Raw genomic sequence first — 21,711 nt, 5'->3', positions numbered from 1 at the left:
GTTACTAGAATAAGTGAGCCAACATCTCCAACCTGATTGCCCTCCCTTCCCCTCCCCCTCCCTCTCCCCATTCCCCTTCCCCTTCTCCTCCCCCTTCCCCTCCCCTCCCCCTCCCCCTCCNCCCCCTCCCCCTCCCCCTTCCCTTCCTTTCTTGCCCTTATGAAGCAGTATTTTACTATATAGGTTTGGTTGTTCTACAACTCACTCTGTAAATCAATCTGGCCTAAATCTCACAAAGACCTGCCTGCCTCTTCCTCCTGAGAGCTATACTAAAGATGTGCACCACTATGCCCAGATTTTAAAAAAGTTATTTATTTATTTATTTATTTATTTATTTATTTATTTATTTATTCAGTCTGTGGGGTGCATGGCAGTTTGCTTGTGAGTGTCAGAGGACATCTTTATTGAGTGTTCTCTCCTTCCACCATGTGGTTCCTGGGGAAAGCAGGTTGTCAGGCTTGGTAGTAAATGCTCTTTCTTCTGAACTATCTTATCTTCACTGTCACTGGAGAGATACATTCCCACACGGAAACACTCTTCTACCTCCTAAGCAATGTACTCAAATCCCCTTAATATATGCCCTCAGAACTCTGCATGGCGACTATGGATTTATTCTAGGTAGCTTTTTTATTTGGCATGTTTCCCAGATTCATTTTATTGTATTATTGATCAATATTTCATGTATTTTCTTCCCTGTTGAGAAATACTCCTTTGTATATTCCACTTTTTCTTTTTTCTTTTTTTTTTTTTTTTTTTTTGGGCCTGTTAACAGTTTGGGTTTTGGAAATTGTAGTTAATGTCTATATGTAGCAAAAGTAAAATTTCTGAGTCATGTGATTATTGGACATGTTTTAGATATCACCAAACTGGTTATCATTGTGTCTGTTCCTTTTTAACTCTTTTACTAAACAAGTCTGTAAGTTCCAGTTTCTCCACACTTTTTTTTTTCTCCACACCTTTTTGAGAGAATAAATATAAAATATTTTATTATGAATGTGGCATTCTTTTCTCTTTCTTTTTAATTAGAATCATTTTCTAAGTGCTTATTTGCCATCTGTGTATCTTTTGCAGTGATCACTGTTCCGATCCTTTAGTATTTTTGTTTGTTGCTGTTGAGGTGTATGTTTTGAGGTATAGTTTCCTGTAGCCCACATTGAATTTGAAATCTTATGTATAACAAAAGCTGGCCTTTAGGTCCTATATCTCTGCCTCTCTCCTAAATTATGGGATTAAAGACATTTATTACTGTACCAGCAACGTTTACCTGTATATTCTGGATAGTGAACACTTCTTTAGTATTAAGTGCAAGATAATGAAGATTTTTTTTTTTTCCTGTGTCGTCTTCTGACAGATTATTGGGTTTTCCTTTTTAGATGATGTTTGTAGATGGTATTACTGTCTAGCAACATTCTTAATTTGTTGGCACCCAGTTTTCTCTTTTCCCAGAACATGGTATTAGTGTACTTGACAAAATGAATTGACCCATATAATAAAAGGGTTATTTTTAGTGTTTTGGTTTTTGATTTTTAATAAAAAGTTTTCTCCCCCTCTTCTATTCCATTGTTGTATATTTCCATTCTTGCTTCAGAGTCTTGGTTATTGTAGGCTTGTAGTATGTTTTGAGATTGGAAAATGTGACTCCTCTAATTTCATTCTCTAAGTTCTTTTACCTGTATATTTTCACACTGTGTAGTAATTGGGATGAAAAACTAAATTTCTTCTATTATCTATAGTCAACAGGTGAGAAGAATGGAAAATTATGGTCTCCAGATGAGGAAGTTTCTCCTGAAGTACTAGCAAAGGTATATTTGCTTAGGTATTAGTGACCTTTATGTTGAAAAAAGGGAATGCTTGCAGGTATCCTGGATTTTCTAATGTTATAATTAATAAGCATTTTCTAGTGGGCTGCTTTATTTATTACTTATTTATTAAGTGTGTGTATGTGTTTGTGTACACATATGCATGCAGGTTCTCTCAGAGGCTAGAGATAGTTAGATCTAAAGATAAAAATGATTTTGAGTCACCTTATGTGGGTTGGGACACACGTGCATCCTCTGGAAGAGCAAGTAGTGCTCAAAACTGCTGAGCCCTGGTTCAACCTAAATGTGGTTTATTTTAAAATTCATTATAAATTAATACTTCTCTAAGGAGTTGCAGTTGCTGTTGTTTCTGGACTTTTGCTATATTTTGTTTGGTGGTCTGACCTGGTGGTTGGAGGGATGTAACCACATGCTCAGTCAGTGTCCCTCCACTGAGTACACCCTATTCTGTGCTGAGTCAGGGCTCCGACATTCACTACACTCAAGTATAGGAGCCTGTATATTACTTTCTTAGTCATATATTTTTGTCAGATTGTCAGTAAATATATGAAATAATACTTACGTCTTTAGCTCTTCATATACGTTGATAACAATCTTTCAGATAATTAAGGCCACAAATAATTACCTAAGCCCCAACGTTTTAGTCAAGATGTTTAAAATGTACCAGACTTTATTTATTCAATAGTTTTTTGGTACTAATCTATTTCATCTAAATAATTGTTTTTAACAGCATATTGGCTACTTTTAAGCTTTTGAAGAGTTTTGAAGATATTGGAGATTTCTGGAGTTATATTAAAATGTATAATGATTAGATCAGAATAGTTAGTGTATATCATTCTTTTTATTGAAAAATGTCCATAGTTATCTCTACTTGCTACTTTGAAATGTAGTCATTGTTAAAATGTAATTATTAATTGTGATCTTATTTAAAGTTTATATTTTAGCCAGCTATTGGTGCGTGTCTTTAATGCCAGCCCTCAGGAGGCACAGGCAGTTGGATCTCTAGGCCAGCCTTGTCTACATAGTGATTTCCAGGAAAGCCAGGGCTTTGTAGAGAGTCAATGTCTTTATACAAACAAACCCAAACAATAAGTAAACAAATGAATAAATAAATGTTACCCCATTTATACATGTATGTTGCTGTACCAGTTAGCACCTATTTCTTCCTCCTCACACCTGTCGAATATCTAGAAATTAGTAGAATTATTTTTTAATTATATGTTTTTAAGTATTTACAAAGTCTTATATCAAAAATCTGGGTAGCAAGACTTGACTGAGTTACCAGTTATGGAATGGATATCTTTTGCTTTCTCTGTTGGAAGTAAGAGCATGAACAGCTGTGGAACAGTATGTGTACAGGTGAACAGGAAGTAATATTCTTATTGTTACTCGTCTTTTCCCAATGCCTTGGGTAATAAATTTCCACTGATTAGGATGAATAGTTTCACTAAACAAGTTAATTTAAATTAGTTTTCCCTTTAATTAGAATTTTAAGTTGCTTTCTTTTTTTAGCATGTTAATATTTTATAGGTACAGGCAATTAAACTTCTGGTAAGGTGGCTGTTGGGTATGAAAAACAACCAGTCTAAGTCTGCCAACTCAACGCTTCGGTTACTGTCAGCGATGCTGGTTAGTGAGGGAGACCTGACAGAGCAAAAGAGGATCAGGTGAGTCTCTTCTTCCACTTGCCTTGTACCCACGATTGGGGAAGAGTTGACTAATACCGAGTGTTTTAATTGCACACTGTAATTTTTGGATTTATCTCTCTTGAATACATTGAAGACTATTGGTATATTTTTGTCATTTCCAAAAACTATGAACTTCTAATACATTTTTATTTAAAATCAGCTCAGTGTTACTAAAATCCATACTTGCTCTATAAGCAACTATTTGTTGAATTTCTACTCTGTAACACTATGAGAAGTGTGGTAAAGTCAGATCACCCCGTAATATAATTGTACAAATAGAATGACTCACAGTAGTTGCTCAAAAGTGGGGCAGGAGAAGCCTTCTGGCAATTTCAAGGCATGTTTATACAAGCAAAAAGGAAAACATTGATAAATTAATTTCTACTTTTCAGTGTAGTGAAATTACTGTCTCCTTACACGAAGAAATTGTCAAGTCCCTTGTTTTTTTGTTTTTTGTTTTTTCAAATACTTGACATCCAGAGCACCAGCAGTGATAAATCATGATTTTTACTTAAATTTATGTGAGAGGACAAAAAATCTTTTGTTTTGTTTTGTTTTTCAAGACAGGGTTTCTCTGTATAGCCCTGGCTGTCCTGGAACTCACTTTGTAGACCAGGCTGGCCTCGAACTCAGAAATCCACCTGCCTCTGCCTCCCAAGTGCTGGGATTAAAGGCGTGTGTCACCACACCCGGCTCAGGACACAAAATCTTATTTTTGTGCATTTAGTATTCATTGAGTACTTGGTACTATTGTGTTATTTAAAGATAACATTAATTATTTCCTCTAAAAAAAATCTACTTGAGATACACAGACAATTATAGTTCATTATGCTTAATACTTTGATAAATTGAACAGATATGCAAAAGGTAAATGAAACCCAACATTTTTATGTTGAGTAAGCCAACAAGTTTCATATCAACAAAATGATTAGAGTTTGATTGGCGGTAATGAAAACTTTTTTGTTTGTTTGTTTGTTTTTCGAGACAGGGTTTCTCTGTGTAGCCCTGGCTGTCCTGGAACTCACTCTGTAGACCAGGCTGGCCTCTGCCTCCCAAGTGTATCACTTGACTTGGAAAAACATGTTTAACTATTTGTTGTTCTAAGCGAAGTAATGTTATCTAAACTTAAGTAATACCTTTTCCTCATCAAATTGAAAAAACATTTAGGGAATTTTTGCTTGCTCACTGGGAAATAAAATGAATTCTGTCCTTGTTCTCCCTAGGAGTTGGTTCCATCTGTTTAGGACTGTAGAACAGTTTATATCTGTCCTGTTAATTCTGATTCATCCACATTCTTGAAACTTGATAAAAGTCCTTTAAGAAATATATATAACCATGTTCTAATCTCTATGAATGTTCTATATCTGGTTCTTTAAATTGTTACATTGACATTCATAAAAATGTGTATGATTAATGTAGAGTTAAATTATAGGTATAAATGAATATGATGTACAAACTAGATATAACGTGATGATTGGTTTGTTTAAACAATTTTCCACAATGAATATGAATAGGAAATACAGACTGTGATAAACCCGGCTTTTCTTAGTACTATTAGTGGTTTGATAGTAGAGTAAAGCAACCCGTGTGGTGGGAGACAAGTTGGAGGCAAAGCTTGGTCATACACCACAGGGATTGGAGCTTTTCCTCTATGTTTAGTCAATACACACAAAGTAACTACCTTTGTTTGCACAGTGAGTTACCTACTGCCAGTCTCACATTCAAAAAGTAATCAGAATTTTATGTGTAAAATGGTTATAGGAAATGTTCATTTCTTTTTGTTTATTTATAGTAAATCTGATATGTCTCGCTTGCGATTAGCTGCTGGTAGTGCCATAATGAAGCTTGCTCAGGAACCTTGCTACCATGAAATTATTACCCCAGAACAGTTTCAGCTCTGTGCACTGGTTATTAATGTAAGTGGAAAACTTATTTAAAATCCTAGTCTTCAGTTTGATTGTATTTACTTTTCTTTGAATACAGATGCATTTGATATATGAATATGCACACAGGAGAGATTGTTTCCATCCCTCTAATATAACATAACCGTCATTTTAAATTTTTACCACAGAAGGTGCATGTGTGTGTGCATTTGTGTATGTGCATTTGTATGTGCACAAGTTTTTACCCAGCTCGGGTATCTTTGTTTTTGTGCTTATGCAGGATGAGTGCTACCAAGTAAGGCAGATATTTGCGCAGAAGCTTCACAAGGCCCTGGTGAAGCTGCTCCTCCCACTGGAGTACATGGCGGTCTTTGCTCTGTGTGCCAAAGACCCCGTGAAGGAGAGGAGAGCACACGCTCGGCAGTGTCTGTTAAAGAACATCAGCATCCGCAGGGAGTACATCAAACAGAACCCCATGGCCACTGGTGTGTACTTGAGAATCACAGTGTGTATCTCAGGGCCGCTTGCGTTTCTACTGGAGTTTATACTGAAATGTTTAACTTTATAAAATGTTATCAGATTTGCAGCATATATAGAAACTGAAATCTTGTATTGGAGTCATAGTTACTTGAAATGTTCTGGGTAATTGTATTTCCTTATGTAGTCATAATTAGTGTGCTTTAATATGTGTACATTTCTCAGATGTTAGAGTACCTACACTTACCCTAACTTTTCCAGACATCTGCTGTGTAATAGTATAACTATTAATAGCTAAGGGAAATAGAAGCAAATGGTTAGGTCTCAGAAAAGGACAGCTTCTATAAAAGCTGTTTTTCTTAACTGCGATGTTTTCATTTAGAGAAATTATTGTCACTGCTGCCTGAATATGTGGTTCCATACATGATTCACCTCCTAGCCCATGATCCTGATTTCACACGGTCACAGGATGTTGATCAACTTCGTGATATAAAGGAGTAAGTCATATGTTTCAAGAATTCTACAAACTGTGTTCACTCTTAATTTTTTTTAATTATTATTTTCATTATAAATTTTTTATGATTCTGAAATTTTTAATTTACTGTTAAGTTTTTAAAATTTTTTCAGAACTATTCCCATTTAACCATCCTGTTCTTAGCCCTCTGTGTACTGCTTATACTTATCTAATGTTGCAATAGATTAATAAGATGTTTTGTGTTTTATAGTTTTTTGCTTTTTAGTTTGGTAATTTATAAAAGTATGTGATAAAAATTTCTCATGGATTAGGAATTTGTATTTATTCATTTGTATAACTTTTTTTCTTTTAATAGAACCACATCTTTCCTTAACAGTAATCTTTAGTACTGTGGATATGGTTCAATTGGTACTTTACCGAGTATGCATGGGCCTCGGTTAGAGCTCCAGCCCCACCCAAACCAAGGATGCCAGCATGTACCTATGCTCCTACCACTTGAAAGTAGAAGAAGGGTCAGATTCAGGCCGGTCTGGATTACTTGAGACCATATCTCATAAATACAAGGGTTAACAGTCTTTACATGCACAGTAAGAAAATTATCTGCAAAGAAAGTCATACATTTGAAAGAGAACAAGGAGTGCTTAGCACGTGGGCGGAGCTGAAGGGGTAAGGGGAGTGGGGAATGACCTCATTGTAGTCTCAGATGTGCTCATTACCGGAATACTTTGTTATCTCTAGGTATGCTTCATATATACCGAAGGAAGAGTGGATTAAAGAAGGCTCAGAATTGTGTCTAAAGAGCTTTAAGAAACTTAGTAGCAATACATACTTTCCCCATTGTCCTTCATGCTTTCATGGAGAATGCATGCATATTCTTAGTGCCTGTGAAGGTCAGAAGAGGGTGTTGAATTCGCTGGTGCTAGTTGACAGCTGCAATGTAGGTTCTGGGAGTAGAATGTGGGTCCTCAGGAAGAACAACCATTTCCCCTAAATGCTGAGCCACTTATGTGTAGGACCATTGCTACATTTTGTTTTGCATTTGTAAATTAGTATCATTTGTTTGTATTACATTTTTCTATGTCAATAAGCAAATCTTACTCCTAAATTGAATTAGACATTCATCTGCTAGGAGTAAAGGTGTGCACCACCAATAACTGGCTATATTTTAAGTCTTTTTTAAGATTTATTAATTTATTTTATGTATTTGAGTACACCATTGCTCTCTTCAGACACACCAGAAGAGGGCATCAGATCCTATTACAGATGGTTGTGAACCACCCATGTGGTTGCTGGGAATTGAACTCAGGAACTCTGGGAGAGCAGTCAGTGCTTTTAACCACTGAGCCATCTCTCCAGCCCTATTTAAAATCTTAAACCCGCCTTTAAAAAAAAAAGGAAGAAAGAAAGAATGAAAGAAAGAAAGAAACCTTGTAAAAGGACCAAGTCTCATCCTCTTACGGCGGTGAGAATGCTTCCTCTCATCTTCCTAACAGTGATCCTCCTGCTGTTGGTCTTTGTAAAAGTTAATAGGATAGAGGATTCTGAACCCCAGAGAATTTATGGAATTACTGTCTACTTTAGCATTCTGAATGCCGCAGCCTTATGCAGTGCATGCCTCCAGCGTTGTCACCGCAGTTCAGTTCAACTGTACTTGTTCAAATAATGCATTCACACACAGTTGCGCACATGAAGCCTGCTACATTTATGTCACGTGTGTTTTATAGAAGTGTAAAATCAGACCAAGTTTTTATAGTGACTTCCATGTTTTTATTGTAACTTGGGTATGTGAACTTTCTCTTTTTTTAAAAAAGGAAGTTTGTAGAAATTCTCTGTATGAAATCTGGTGGAGGGTGATTTGTATTTGTTGCCCTTTCTGCTTCACTGGTTTTACAGTCCATTCTCATTTAAATAGAACTCTGCCAGACTTAACATTTTTACCTGTGTACGTTTTTTTTTTTTGGTTTTTTTTTTTTTTAAAGATTTATTTATTTATTATATGTAAGAACACTGTAGCTGTCTTCAGACACTCCAGAAGAGGGTATCAGATCTTGGTATGGATGGTTGTGAGCCACCCTGTAGTTGCTGGGATTTGAACTCTGCACCAACAGTCTGTGCTCTTACTCACTGAGTCATCTCACCAGCCCCTACCTGTGCACTCTCAAACTAGCTTATTTAACCTAGCCTGGTTTCCTATCAGCTGTGTAGTGACAATGACTATGAATCTGTACCTTTTAGGTGTGTACTATCATGCCTGGTTTGTTAGAAGAAACTTGTGGCTTCCTGCCTAGTCCCTTACATAAGGTTACCAAATTCATTTTACCCTTCCAGTGGTGAAAAGCAGGTACTCTTATATGTAAATTATTCTGGAAACTGGACAAAAAACAGGTCCATCCTCAGACATGTCCGTTTCCCCAAGTGATGCTCGTGTTTAGTATGGGTTGGTGTTCACCACTATCCTTGGAAACTCATCCTTACAGTTTATGTATTAATGCTTATGCTGTGACAAGAAGAAACAGCAAAAACGGTTTTATAAGGAAGGAGCCACTTAGCTGCATGGGTGGTTACCACTCCTCAAACAGTCTCATAATACATGAGACTTGCCATATCTCATCATAATTTACATAGCAGTAACAAACCTGCTGCCTAGCTTGCTGGGTGCCAAAGGTATGCAGTATGCTGATTTGTTTATCTCTACTGTGGGTTGAAATATATCACAGTGTAAATGTTTATTGAGAACCTCTGTGGCTTTTATGCATGCCATGAAACTGTAAGGAATTTTCAGAGTAAGCAGTTTTATTTTAAGTACTTTGTGTCTTTTTCCTCTTGAGCCAGATATAGTGAAAGATGAGTTAAAGCTACACAATGAGCTGGAGGCTAGCTTGTGTTACAGGAGACCATATCTTAAAAAAAAGAAAACCACACACTTAAAATTGATACCATTAATAAGATAATGTTACTGTTTTGATATTCTTTTATGCTGACAGCCAAACTTTTCATTAAAGATTTAATCCATTGAAAAAAATTTAATCATCATTTATCCTTTTTAATGTATTTTCTACTTAGGTGCCTGTGGTTTATGCTTGAAGTCTTAATGACAAAGAATGAAAACAACAGCCATGCGTTCATGAAAAAGATGGCAGAGAATATCAAGCTAACCAGAGACGCGCAGTCTCCAGATGAATCCAAGACAAATGAAGTAAGGCAATGGATACATAGGGAAATATACCAACCCGCTCTTTTCCTCGACAAATATATAATAGTTTAAATTACAGTTTATTAAAATATATACGTGCAAATTCATGCAACTTACTCAATTTTTTCAGGTTTTTTGTTTTGTTTTGTTTTGTTTTTTTGTATGTGTGAGTGTCTATGAATAGTTTGCATGTGTGAGTGTGTACCACGTGCCCATAGAGGTCAGTAGAGGGACTAGATACCCTGAAAAATGTGATTATGACTGGCTGTGAGTTATCATGTTGGTGTAGGTAACTAAACTCAAAATATCTACTGGGGAAACAAGTGCTCTTAAGCCTTATTTCCACTCCTGATTTTGAATCTCTTTCTAATGCCTATACTGGCAAAATTTCATTTTCTAAAAACCTTTAACATTCTAGAAAGGCATTAAGACTTAAGACCCGAAGACAAATACTGATAAAACATATGGCACGTTATGGTAGGAACTTCTTTCTAGGGAGAGAAAATGGATACTTACCTTTACTGGGAATCTAAGAATACTGAGCACAAATGAAATGTTAAGAAACAAGTAGTCGCCCTCTTATGGTGCATCTGAAGTCACCTACAGTGTAATAATAAGCTTACATATAATAATAAATATATCGAGCCAGGCATGGTGACACACGCCTTTAATCCCAGCACTCAGAAGGCAGAGGCAGGCGGATTTCTGAGTTCGAGGACAGTCTGGTCTACAGAGTGAGTTCCAGGACAGCCAGGGCTATACAGAGAAACCCTGCCTCGAAAAACCAAAAAAAAAAAAAAGAAACAAGTAGTCACTTGTATTTTACAACTTCAGTTTATACCTGTGATGGAATTGGTACTCTGACTGTTATGTCATTTTTTTTCTCTTTAGAAACTTTATACAGTTTGTGACGTGGCTCTGTGTGTTATAAATAGCAAAAGCGCTTTGTGCAATGCAGATTCACCAAAGGACCCAGTCCTCCCAATGAAGTTCTTTACACAGCCTGAAAAGGTAATTTTCCTCACCAAATCTCTCTGTAATAGTAAGTGATTTAAATTTCAGTTAGCACTGGTGACGAATATTGGATGGATAGTTTTAAGGTCAGAGTAAAAAAAAAATAAAGCCTCTAAACTTATTGAGGAATGGAAGACAGGTAACCTTTCTGTTACTCTGATCTTAATTCTGCATATTAGATTTCAAAATTTATCCTTTTTTATTAAAATAAATACTACTTGTGGTTTTATTTTGTTTGTTTGTTTTTAATTGTGTTTCTGTGTGTTCTGCCAATTACACACTGGGCCTTGTATATACTAGCCAGGAAGCTCTAGACTGAGCTCTGGTCCCACTGAAGAGATCCTTTGTACAGTGCATTCAGGCAAGGTGGCAGGACTCAGAAGGCCAGAGGATGGGTGGTTGGGCAGATGGAGGGAAAGAAATGATATTAGGATATTTATAGTTCTCACTTGAATCTATTAAATAAATGTTAGTTAATGAACAATTTGAGTCAGCCCTCCTTCCCCCATGTGGGTTTCAGGAATCAGACTAAAGATGAAGGCCTCTAAGAAACAACTCCACCTACTGAGCCATCTTGTCTGCCCAGTTTTTCTTTTATTATATATATGCCACTTTCCTACTTGTTTTCTAACATATTGCTTTTAATCTAGTAAGGTCAAACACTAGAGCACCAGGCTTGTATATGTTTTTTATAAGCAAAGTAAGTAAAATTAGATATTCAGAATTTTTAACGTTTAACTTTTTTTGTGTGAAATAAAATAGCATATCTGAGTTGGGCATGATGGCATACACTTTTAGTCCTAGATTACACTAAGAAGCTCAGGCTAAATATACATAACAAGATCCTCAGGATGCAGGGAATAGACACAGAGAGAAAAACAGAATTCAGCCCAACTCTTGGTACATTTAAGCCTCCTGTTCAGAACTCTCAACAACTATGGGCAGATACAGTTTCTTATACCTTGCTCCATAAGGAAGTTTTCATGCAAGTGTACAATGTACCTTATATAATTTTTAAAATGAAATTAGTAAACTAGTCCATTGCAGCACCTGTTTTATCCTTAGATTAGGTCTTGTTATATTGCCAAAGGTAATCTTGATCTCCTGATGGCAAGTGATCATACTGCTTCAGCGTCCCAAGTGATGGTTTATTGGTATTGGTATGGATATTCGTGACACTATTGTACTTTATTTGTCATGCCCAGAATATTTAGTAAAGAGAATGGAGAATCATCAGATGTTTTGTATGGTGGTGCACAGCTTTAGTCCCAAAACTGGGGTCAGGAAGACTGGCCTAGCCTGCCTGCCTACCTTAACATAGATGCAGGCAAAATACTCATACACATAAAAATAAAATAGGTGTTGCTGGTTTGGAGGCCCATTCCTTTATTCCCAGCACATTGAAGGCACAACAATGAGTTTGAGGCCTACCTGATCTACATAGTCAATTCTAGGACATCTAGGGCTAAAGAAACCATGTCTCAAAATGAATAAACTAATGAATTAAAATTTTGAAAAGTCAAGGATATCATGTCTCCAGAAAGTTCTTGTCAAGGCTGTGCAGTTCTCTGTACAGCAGTGCCACCATGGACTGGAAAGTGTACCTCCTGCTTGTCTAGTCTTGCAGTGTGTGAGCAGAGTGCATGGTGGTGCAGGACAGCCTGGAAGCCCTGAGATGATAACACTGCTCCCTTTGCTTGGTTTTGTTCTTTTTTCTTTTCTTTTTTTTTTTTTTTAATAGGACTTCTGTAATGACAAAAGCTATATTTCAGAAGAGACAAGAGTTCTTCTGTTAACAGGAAAGGTACTGTACACTTATTGCTTGGGGTTTTGTTTAATGTGTATTCTTTCTGCTATGTGCCCCAGGTTTGTGGGGGTGCATTGTGTGTTGGTATTCTCAGATCTTGTTTGCAATTAACCACTGTTCAGAATCATTGCCACTTAGTCTTAAAGTGGTGAGAAGCTCAAATTTATTTAAAATTCATCTAGGGCATGTTTTCATAAGTAATAGAAGTAGATCAGAAAAACAAACAAGACAGGTGTTGGTGACTCAGGAAGGTAGATTTATCTCTGTCAGTTCAATGCCAGCCTAGTCTACAGAGTCAGCAAGGGCTACATGGAGAGTCTCGAGGGAGGAAAATAAAGAGATTAATATGAAAGGCTAAAATGATAGGAAGATTGCATTTCATAAATTAAGGTGATGTAAAAATATATATTCAGTAGTTACTTCTAAGTTAAGAGTGTCATTAATTTCTATGTGTTTTGGAGGTATATTAAGAAATAACAGATAAAAGAAGAGATAGCAATATTGCCTTAAGTGAAGTTAATGGATTTGCTTTTGCTTTTATTAAAAGAAGCAAACATAATTTTTTTCAGAATTAAAGTGTGTGGTTTTTCTTTTTTCTTTTTCTTTTTTTTTTTATTTTTTCTTTTCTTTTTTTTTTTGCAGCCAAAGCCTACTGGAGTACTAGGTACAGTGAACAAGCCTTTATCAGCAACGGGAAGGAAGCCTTATGTTAGAAGCGCTGGCACAGAGACTGGAAGCAATATTAACGCCAATTCAGAGCTTAGTCCCTCAGCCGGAAGTCGTTCAAGGCAATTTATTTTTCTCTGAATACATCTTGTTTTCTTGCTCACTGCTTGCTTTGCATAACATTTTAACTTATTTTCAAGGCATTGGATCATAGAATGGACTTATATAAAAGTGTTATAATATTTTGTGGTTAGGGTTTTTTAATGAGACTCAAAAGTGTAGTGTTTCCTGAGACAGGGTCTCACCATGTAACTTGATATTTAGGCTAGGTTGGCCTCATTTTCACCTGCCTCTGCGTCTGTTTCTCAGGTGCTGGGATTCAAGGTGCACATCCCTATACCCTGCTTAAAGAGTGCTTTTTGATCCGGAGCCTTGTTATATAGTCAGGCTATGTACTTGTGGCAGGCCTCTTTTCTCAGCCTCTAGAATACTGGAATCACAATCCTAAATGCCACATTACATAGCACACTCCCCAAAATACATTCTAGAACACCAGTGAGGCCTCTCAGGCAAGTGGATATATAGTAATATAACTAATCAATAAATAAAATTGATTATTTCATTTCTGAAATGAAAAGGCCTTGGTTTTGGTTTTGTTTGTTTATTTGTCTGTTTTTCTAGTAGGGAACAGAGCTCAGAGGCATCAGAAACTGGAGTTAGTGAAAATGAGGAGAATCCTGTGAGAATAATTTCTGTCACACCTGTAAAGAACATTGATACTGTAAAGAATAAGGTAAATGTTATTCCATTGTTTATATCTCTGAAGTTTGCACAAGACAGGGCTGGAAATATGGCTCAGCTCATAATTCAGAGGACCCAAGTTCCTTTACTACATGGCAGAGGATAATGTTAAGGAGTCATTTCTCTCCTTCCACGTTGTTGAGGCAAAGTCTCTTGTTGTTTGTGCTGCTCAGTTTACTCGGGCTGGTGGACCCAGGCTTACAGGTGCTTGTCATTCAATAAACTTTTCTGCCTTATGTTCTGGGAATGGGACTCAGTGTCAGTAATGCCGAGTCATGTCCTCGGTCTTCCTGTGGGCACAGGGGGCTTCTAACTCATGATCCTCCTGCCACACCTCCCAGATAGCTGGGATGACAGACATGTTCTACCATGACGTTCAAACTGGAGCACCCAGATCACCCACTCACTTTCCATCTGTCCATCCATCCATCCATCTATCCATCCATCGTGTGTTACCTAGTATGTATGTACAAATGACTTGCAGTTTTTGTGGAAGCCAGGAGAACAATTTGGATCCCTGGGGGTTTGAATTTATGGTTGTGAGCTGCCATGTTGGTGCTAGGAATGAACCTGAGTCCTCTTCAGAAGCATTAATCCCCACCTCCTCATTTTCTTGCTTCCTTTTTTTAAAAGACTTAATCTTGTTTTATGTGTGTGATTGTTTTGCTGCGTATGCCAGTGAACCACATGTGTGACAAGTGCCCACAGTGATCAGAACAGGGTATCAGATCTGGAACTGGAATTTCACAGGGGTTGCAAGAGTAACGAGTACTCTTCCGCCCTAAACTAGCTCTTCGAGCCCCACTCCCATTCCTTACCAGTGTTTTTAACAGGAAAGAAAGCAGTGAAGCTAAACAGTAGCAGATGAATCAGATCTTGTTTAGTATGTGCTCTGCCACTCGCTGACTTGAATTGATTTAGATTGCCTGACTTCATTAACTTTCCATTAACTTGTTTAATGAGAAGTAGCTCATCTACTATAAGTAGGAATGGCTTGAAACAACATATTACTAGACAAAAGTTAGGACTATCTCACTGCCATAATTCTTGCAGTACAGAAAGAAACAAATAAGTCTGCTTACTAGGGGATCCCTATATAGAGTTAAGTAGGCTGGGCATAAAGAAACTGAAGGTTCATACACTGCTACAGACATTGGGTCACATATACTTACAGTAGTCAGATGTAGTACATTCATGGAGCCTTGTGGCTTCATTATCCTCTACCTAAAATTAAGTGAATTTTGTACACATTGGGCTTGCTCCCTCCCTTCCTTTCTTTGTGTGTGTGTGGGGCGGGTGGGGGGGAGCGGTAGTGTGATGATGTTGTTTAGCTATTATTTGTTTTAGTTAATGATTTTTTTTTTGAGACAGAGTCTTAATCCATAGTCCCAACTGCCCAGGTCCTCACGGTTTCAAGTCCTTGAGTTCATGGCCATCTTCATGCCTCAATCTCTCAAATGATAAGGGTATAGTACATGCTACTACATCCAACTTAGCTATGCATATTTACAAAAAAAAATTGTATTTACTCTGTGTGTCACATAGTAACATAAAGCACAGGCTGTGCTCAAAGCACTCACCGCAGGGTTCGGGTGAGAGGGATTGTCAGAACTGTCTCCCTCCACATTTATCTTTTTATTTACTTGGTTTCCTTACACATGCATGTGCAGCTAATTTGCATAAGTGAATGTGGCCTTTCCTTGTCTATCTGCTTTATAGCCAAGATTGACTTCAAGCCTGACATCTTTGTGCCCCCGCCTCCCCAGTGTTGAGGTTGCACAGGTGTCACCGTATTGCTTGGGTCTGGGCTTAGCTCAGCAATAGAGGACCCACCCAGGTCCAGGGTTCTAAGTCCCCAGTTAATAAAAACATTGACTGTGTGACTGACAGAATTTGTTTTCCCCAGGAATCTCCCTGTTTCTTCAAATTACTTAATGTCTAGTCCTTTTCTGAGCCATTATGAGTTGTTGGGTTGCGGTTTCTGTGGACTACTTTAGGGAAGCACTTGGATTTCCCATCCTTGAAGGGAGACTTCAAGTAAGCCCCACCCATTCTGGAAATATTTTTCGGGAAAAAATGAAATTTTGAAAAGATGCATATTTTTTCTTGCATAGTGACCATTCTCTTCTGTTTGTTGGTTGTTGTTGTTGTTGTTGTTGTTGTTGTTGCTTTGTTGTCTCAATATGTAATCTGGGCTTATCTGGTACCTGGCTTTGTAACTGATGCTGGCCTCAAATTTATAACCATTCCCTGCCACATCCCTCCACATACTGGGGGTTATAGTGTATGTCACATCAAGCTTCCCTTTGCTTTTAATTAAATAGAATTAGAACAATTAAAATTATAATTGGTTCCTAAAGTTCCTGTGAGAAGGCCAATTTCATTCCACCTCTTATTGCTTTTTCTGAAGCCCATTATACCTGTTTTGATGAAATGGGATCTTGTTATTTGTAAAATTATACATGGGCTAATGCTAAATATTAAAACATGACAACAGTGGGTTAAATATGGATTTCACTTTTAAAAAATACTTCAGTAATGGAGCAGAAGCTAGTAAGAAAGTTAGAACAAAAGAGGTTATCTAGAAGCAGTATAATACAGCCATGTCGCATTATGAAAACATCCCTCCATGAAAACTTACAGAATATCCTTAGTAAACAAGTACCTAAGGAGTATGATGGGAAATCAAGTAGATTTTTGTTTTGTTTTGTTTTTTGAGACAGGGTTTCTCTGTGTAGGCCTGGCTGTCCTGGAACTCACTTCAGGCTGGCCTCGAACTTAGAAGTCTGCCTTCCTCTGCCTCCCAAGTGCTGGGATTAAAGGCGTGCACCACCACACCCGACTAAATAGATTGTTTTTAAGTCTTACTAGTGTTTGTGTGTCTGTTGCATGTGTCTGCCCAAGAATGACAGAAGAGTCAGGGTGTTATCTTTCATGGAGTAGAGCACTTTGTTTGTTTGTAACCTTTTCAGTTCAGTCGGTGCCGACTACTCTCATCTTGTCTGCCTGATCTTGTGCAGTGAACTCATAGGGCCAGTGAGTTCAAGAGCTGAGAGCACCCCCCTCTTCCTTTGGTCCATAGGTGCTTTCTGCCCCTCTTCTGTGTGGTATGCCCACACACAACTAAGGTGGGCTGCAGGGTTATCCTTATCTGCGGGGAGCTTACTTTTTAGTGTAATATAAGCAATTAATCAGAAACCTTTGTATTCCAACCTCTTTGCAACACTGTCAAGGGGGTTGTTGTCATGGCTCCACTCACAATGGTAATTGGCACTTAACTTGATGATCTGAATTCAGTCCCAGGTCCCACATGGTCAGAGAGAGAGAGAGCTAACCCCTGCTAGTGGTTCTTGACCTCTACACAAGTGCCATGGAGTGCAAGTGCACACACACAAAATAACATGTAATAAATACACATGCAATGACATGTTTAAAGAACTTTCTAAGAGCTGGAAAGGCAAAGCGCATTTGCTGCGCAACCAAACCTTAGCCAGTGACCACAGGTTTCATGTGCATCTGTAAAACCGCAGCAGAGGCAAAGGCAGGAGAATCACTGGGATTTGCTAGCTAGCAGTGTTGAGGTTCAGGAGAGGCCTGGAATATGGTTGAGAACTGGGAAGGACAACACAGTGCCCTTGCAGCTCCACACACATGAATTAAGTCATATGCAACATGTAAAATTAGAACTATCAGTTTACTTTATTTAATTCATAATCTTTTTTACTATAACATTTAAGGGATTTATGTTTACAAATTTGTTTTTGTGCTCTTATAGGAAAGATTATTTAATTCATAATCTATTTTACTATAACATTTGAGGGATTTATGTTTACAAATTTGTTTTTGTGCTCTTTTAGGAAATTAATTCTGATCAGTCTACCCAAGGCAACATCAGCAGTGACAGAGGAAAGAAAAGAATTGTAACAGCAGCTGGTGCTGAAAATATCCAAAAGCCAGACGAGAAAGTAGATGAGTCAGGACCTCCTGCCCCTTCCAAACCCCGGAGAGGACGTCGCCCCAAATCTGAATCTCAGGGCAATGCAACCAAAAACGATGAGCTAAATAAACCTGTTAGCAAGGGAAGGAAGAGAGCTGCAGGCAGCCAGGAGAGTCTGGAGGTGGGGAATGCCAAAGCGCCCAAGCTACAAGATGGAGCCAAAAAGGCAGTTCCAGCAGAGAGACAAATTGATTTACAAAGGTAATGTACCCCACTTATCCTCATCTTGTCAAGGATGGAAAAGGTTGGCAATAGCAAAATACTCAGAGTAGGATGGATTCTTGTTCTGAAGGAGCATGCTTCCCCCACATTACCCATTTCATAGGAAATAGAAAGCATTGTCATTATGTGTATTGCTATAGTAAATGTAAAAATTGAGTGTGATGGTTCACACATGTAATCCCAGCCCTTGGAGGCAGAAGGGGAGTTACGAGTTTAAAACCACCCTGGACTGTGTAGCCAGGACCTTGTCTTTAGGGAGTCAGGGCAAGGAGGGTAGGGATAGAGGAGAAGAATTCAACCTGTTTTCAATTATTTCTGAAAGAATAGCATTCTGAATAGTCTATGAAATGGATGAACCTTGAGGGCATTATGCAAAATTAAATAAACCTGTCTTGAAAGGACAAAATTCAGGGTTTTTGTTCTTGTTGATGATGATGGATGACAAGCCTTGAACCTAGGGCAGGCCGCCTGCTTTGTCCCCATGAGTGTTGGGTGGCAGTTGTGCCTGTGATTAGCAGCCTCTAAGGATTCTTTAGGAGTGGCTCTTGGAGACTAAGGGGACAGACAGACCTCAGGGAGTATGTATAAAGTTTCAGTTAAGCATGCGGGGAAGGTAGAAACAGGTGATGATGGTCATTATTCCCTGGTGTGAATGAATGTACAAAAAGCTCCACTGAAATGTGTACTGAAAATAATTTGCTGCATGAAAGTATGAGTTGGCTGTTTATTCTCTAATTCTGTAAAGCAGAATCATTTCAGATTTATGTTTTACAAATTTATAGTTTTCTTGTTTGTTTGTTTGTTTTATATTGTTGGTTGTTGGTTTTTTGAGAGAGGGTTTCTCTTTATAGCAGTGTTTGTCCTAGAACTCACGTTGTAGACAATGCCGACCTTAGAACTGTCTCTGCTTCCTAAGAACTGGGAGTAAAGGCATGTGCTACCATGCCTCGTAGCCCTTGTGAGTCTTTGTTTATAATGTTGTTGGTTGGTTTGTTTTTTTCTTTGTTTACTTTTGGGTTTGTTGTTGTTGTTTTGTTATTGCTGTTGTTGTTTGGGGGTTTTTTGAGACGTGGTCTCATTCTAGAATACGATGTCCTGGAAATCACCTTTTAGTGAAAACTGACCTTTAACTCTTGGCAGTCTTTTTGGTTTGGTCACTCAAGTGCTGGGATTATAGACATGAGCCACCATGCCTTTATTCTGTTATTTATGTTTATATACATTCCTGAAAATAGTAGCTGAGAATGCATCTCAGTTGATAAAATGGTTTGCCTATTATGCACTGTGTCCTAGGCTTTGTTCCCAGCACCTTCTAACTGTGACACATAGAAATTCAGGGTCACCGATGTCCGTTTGAGGCCAGTCTAGGCTACATAAATAAGACTAAAAACAAGAAAGAAATAGAGAGACAGAGGGTAGAGAGAGAAAAAAGGTAATTTCCTGTGATATTTCTAACGGGTCTGTATTCTTGAGCACATTCTCCCTCTAGAGCTGCTATGTAGCCTACCACATATCGTCCTCAGGCCAGCATCTCTTTTTAGCATTTCATAGTTTTCTGTTTTGAGCTCAGGTCTGTATAACCTGTTAAAATGCTAACAGACTTCTGTGAGTGAAGACTGATGCTGAGCGCCATGTGTGTGTTAGTGCATTCAAAATCAAAGCAGTGAGGGAGCAGGATTGAACACAGGATGGCTCAGTATGTCATCCTAAAATACTGTCCTTTCAAGATTTAGTAACTGTTAAGTAAACATCAAAAATTTAACATAATCCCTTTTTAAACTAGACTCTAAGTGTGTTGCCAGCTTCCTTCAGAGCATTCATAGAGAAAGAAAAGCCCCCAGTTTAAGGTTTAGTGCAAAGTACCAAAGGAAAGAGGGCAAGTGGCAGACATAAGAGATTAAAAAAACAAGCAATAGTAGATAAAAAAAAAAAAAAACAAGCAATAGTAGATAAAAAAAAAAACAAGCAATAGTAAAACTGATTAGTTACCTGTAAACTAGGGACTCTCAGCATTCGGGTAACAGTACAGTTCATAACAGCAAAATTACAGCTATGAAAAGAGGAACTGTATTAAAGAGTTACAGCATTAGGAAAATTGAAAACCACTGGTATAATGGGTACATGGCATAATGTCTGATATCTCTGTGTGTGTGTGTGTGTGTGTGTGTGTGTGTGTGTGTGTGTGTGTGTGTGTGTGTGTGTATTAGTAATAATACTAGTAATAGGAAAAGTTGTTGCAAGTGTATTAGTACAGCCCTACTGAAGGAATAAGGAAGTGTGGCCATTATTTCAAATAAATCATGTCAACCTCAGTTGCCTGCTAACAGTGGTAGCTACAGATGTTTATTTTCTGAGTTATTTTGAAATATCTTTTACCATGTCTGTGTTCAGTGTTCTGTGATTTCTCCTTGTATTGTTTCTGACCCCCTTAATTTTACTTACTTATTAAACTGGGCAAACAGTCTTCATATTTAGTATTTACAGGAAATTTGAACTTAAAGAATGTCTCTGCGATACTAAATGGCAGTTTTGTTTCGATCCGTGTCTGCCTAGCATGCTGAGTGTAAGTCTTTTAGGAGCTCTAGGGTCTGGGCTCCTTGAGCAGAGTGACTTACTGATTTGCTTTGCAATGAGAAGATGGCGTAACCTGTTAAGCAATTGTTTATTGGAGGTAGAGTGGCCAAATACAACTCAGGTTGTCTTCAAAGTTATGTCACACAGCCTGTGGCACCAGGCCAGATATATTAGTGTGATAAAAATATACATTCAAGGGGCCAGAGAGATGGCTCAGTGGTTAAGAGCACTGACTGCACTTCCAAAGGTCCTGAGTTCAAGTTCCAGCAACCGCATGGTGGCTCACAACCATCTGTAATAAGATCTGATGCCCTCTTCTGGAGTGTCTGAAGACACCTACAGTGTACTCAAATATATTAAATAAATCTTTAAATATATATATATATATACACTCAGTAACAAACAATTTTATCAAAATGCCATGAACATTTTCCTCTTGGGACACAGACTGGACGGAGTCTAGCCAGTTCTTGTGTGATCATCTCAAGTCAGTATAATAGCCCAGGAGTCCTGTAGAGTCTTGGCAGTAAAGGGAGCCTGCACAGCTCTCATCTTTAAGCCTCTGGGGATCCTCGTGGTGACTTTGAGCATCCATTTTGTAAAGTTAACCAGTTAGGACTCTATCTTATTCCCAAGGTGAGTTGTAAAGGAAGCATAGTCTTTCAAACTGACTAAAAATATGGAAAAATATGAGGGAGTAGTGGGCGAAAATGTGCAAAGCCCAGTGTTCCATCACTCTATCCATGTAGATCAGCTACAGATGAATGAAACAGCAGCAGCAGCAACTCAGAAGGAGGCTGCTCCTCACAGGGCATCCATTCCTCATCATGTCCCAGAGATCATTTAACACGTAGTTGGTTACTTCTTTCTCCCAAAGACACACTAGACCATTGCCCCCACCCCATGCAGTTAGGGATCTGATTCTAGGAGTCACAAGTATTACTCTGCCGACCTGGTAAGACCCAAACTGCATTTTTTCCCTCTTGTTTCTTTTCTTTTTTTCTCTTCTCTTCTCTTCTCTTCTCTTCTCTTCTCTTCTCTTCTCTTCTCTTCTCTTCTCTTCTCTTCTCTTCTCTTCTCTTCTCTTCTCTTCT

The 21,711-nt window shown here is 38.1% G+C and overlaps 1 protein-coding gene across 2 annotated transcripts in view; it reads left to right on the top strand.

Annotated features, from left to right (window-relative positions):
• Window positions 1-21,711, top strand: part of Pds5a (PDS5 cohesin associated factor A) — an 87,533-nt gene that overhangs the window by 64,186 nt on the left and 1,636 nt on the right. The window contains exons 22-32 of one of the 2 annotated variants that reach the window (XM_021210484.2): window positions 1,734-1,802; window positions 3,351-3,487; window positions 5,301-5,424; window positions 5,672-5,876; window positions 6,251-6,365; window positions 9,407-9,539; window positions 10,428-10,547; window positions 12,292-12,354; window positions 13,000-13,145; window positions 13,708-13,816; window positions 17,682-18,022. In XM_021210484.2, the coding sequence (XP_021066143.1) occupies window positions 1,734-1,802; window positions 3,351-3,487; window positions 5,301-5,424; window positions 5,672-5,876; window positions 6,251-6,365; window positions 9,407-9,539; window positions 10,428-10,547; window positions 12,292-12,354; window positions 13,000-13,145; window positions 13,708-13,816; window positions 17,682-18,022 (1,562 nt within the window). Of the gene's footprint in view, window positions 1-1,733; window positions 1,803-3,350; window positions 3,488-5,300; window positions 5,425-5,671; window positions 5,877-6,250; window positions 6,366-9,406; window positions 9,540-10,427; window positions 10,548-12,291; window positions 12,355-12,999; window positions 13,146-13,704; window positions 13,817-17,681; window positions 18,023-21,711 lie in introns of both variants that reach the window. The other variant, XM_029545094.1, reaches the window with a different exon arrangement.

Source organism: Mus pahari, chromosome 13 (assembly GCF_900095145.1).
Source record: "Mus pahari chromosome 13, PAHARI_EIJ_v1.1, whole genome shotgun sequence".
In the NCBI taxonomy this organism is placed as follows: Eukaryota; Metazoa; Chordata; class Mammalia; order Rodentia; family Muridae; genus Mus; species Mus pahari.
This window is presented reverse-complemented; position numbering and strand designations above follow the sequence as displayed.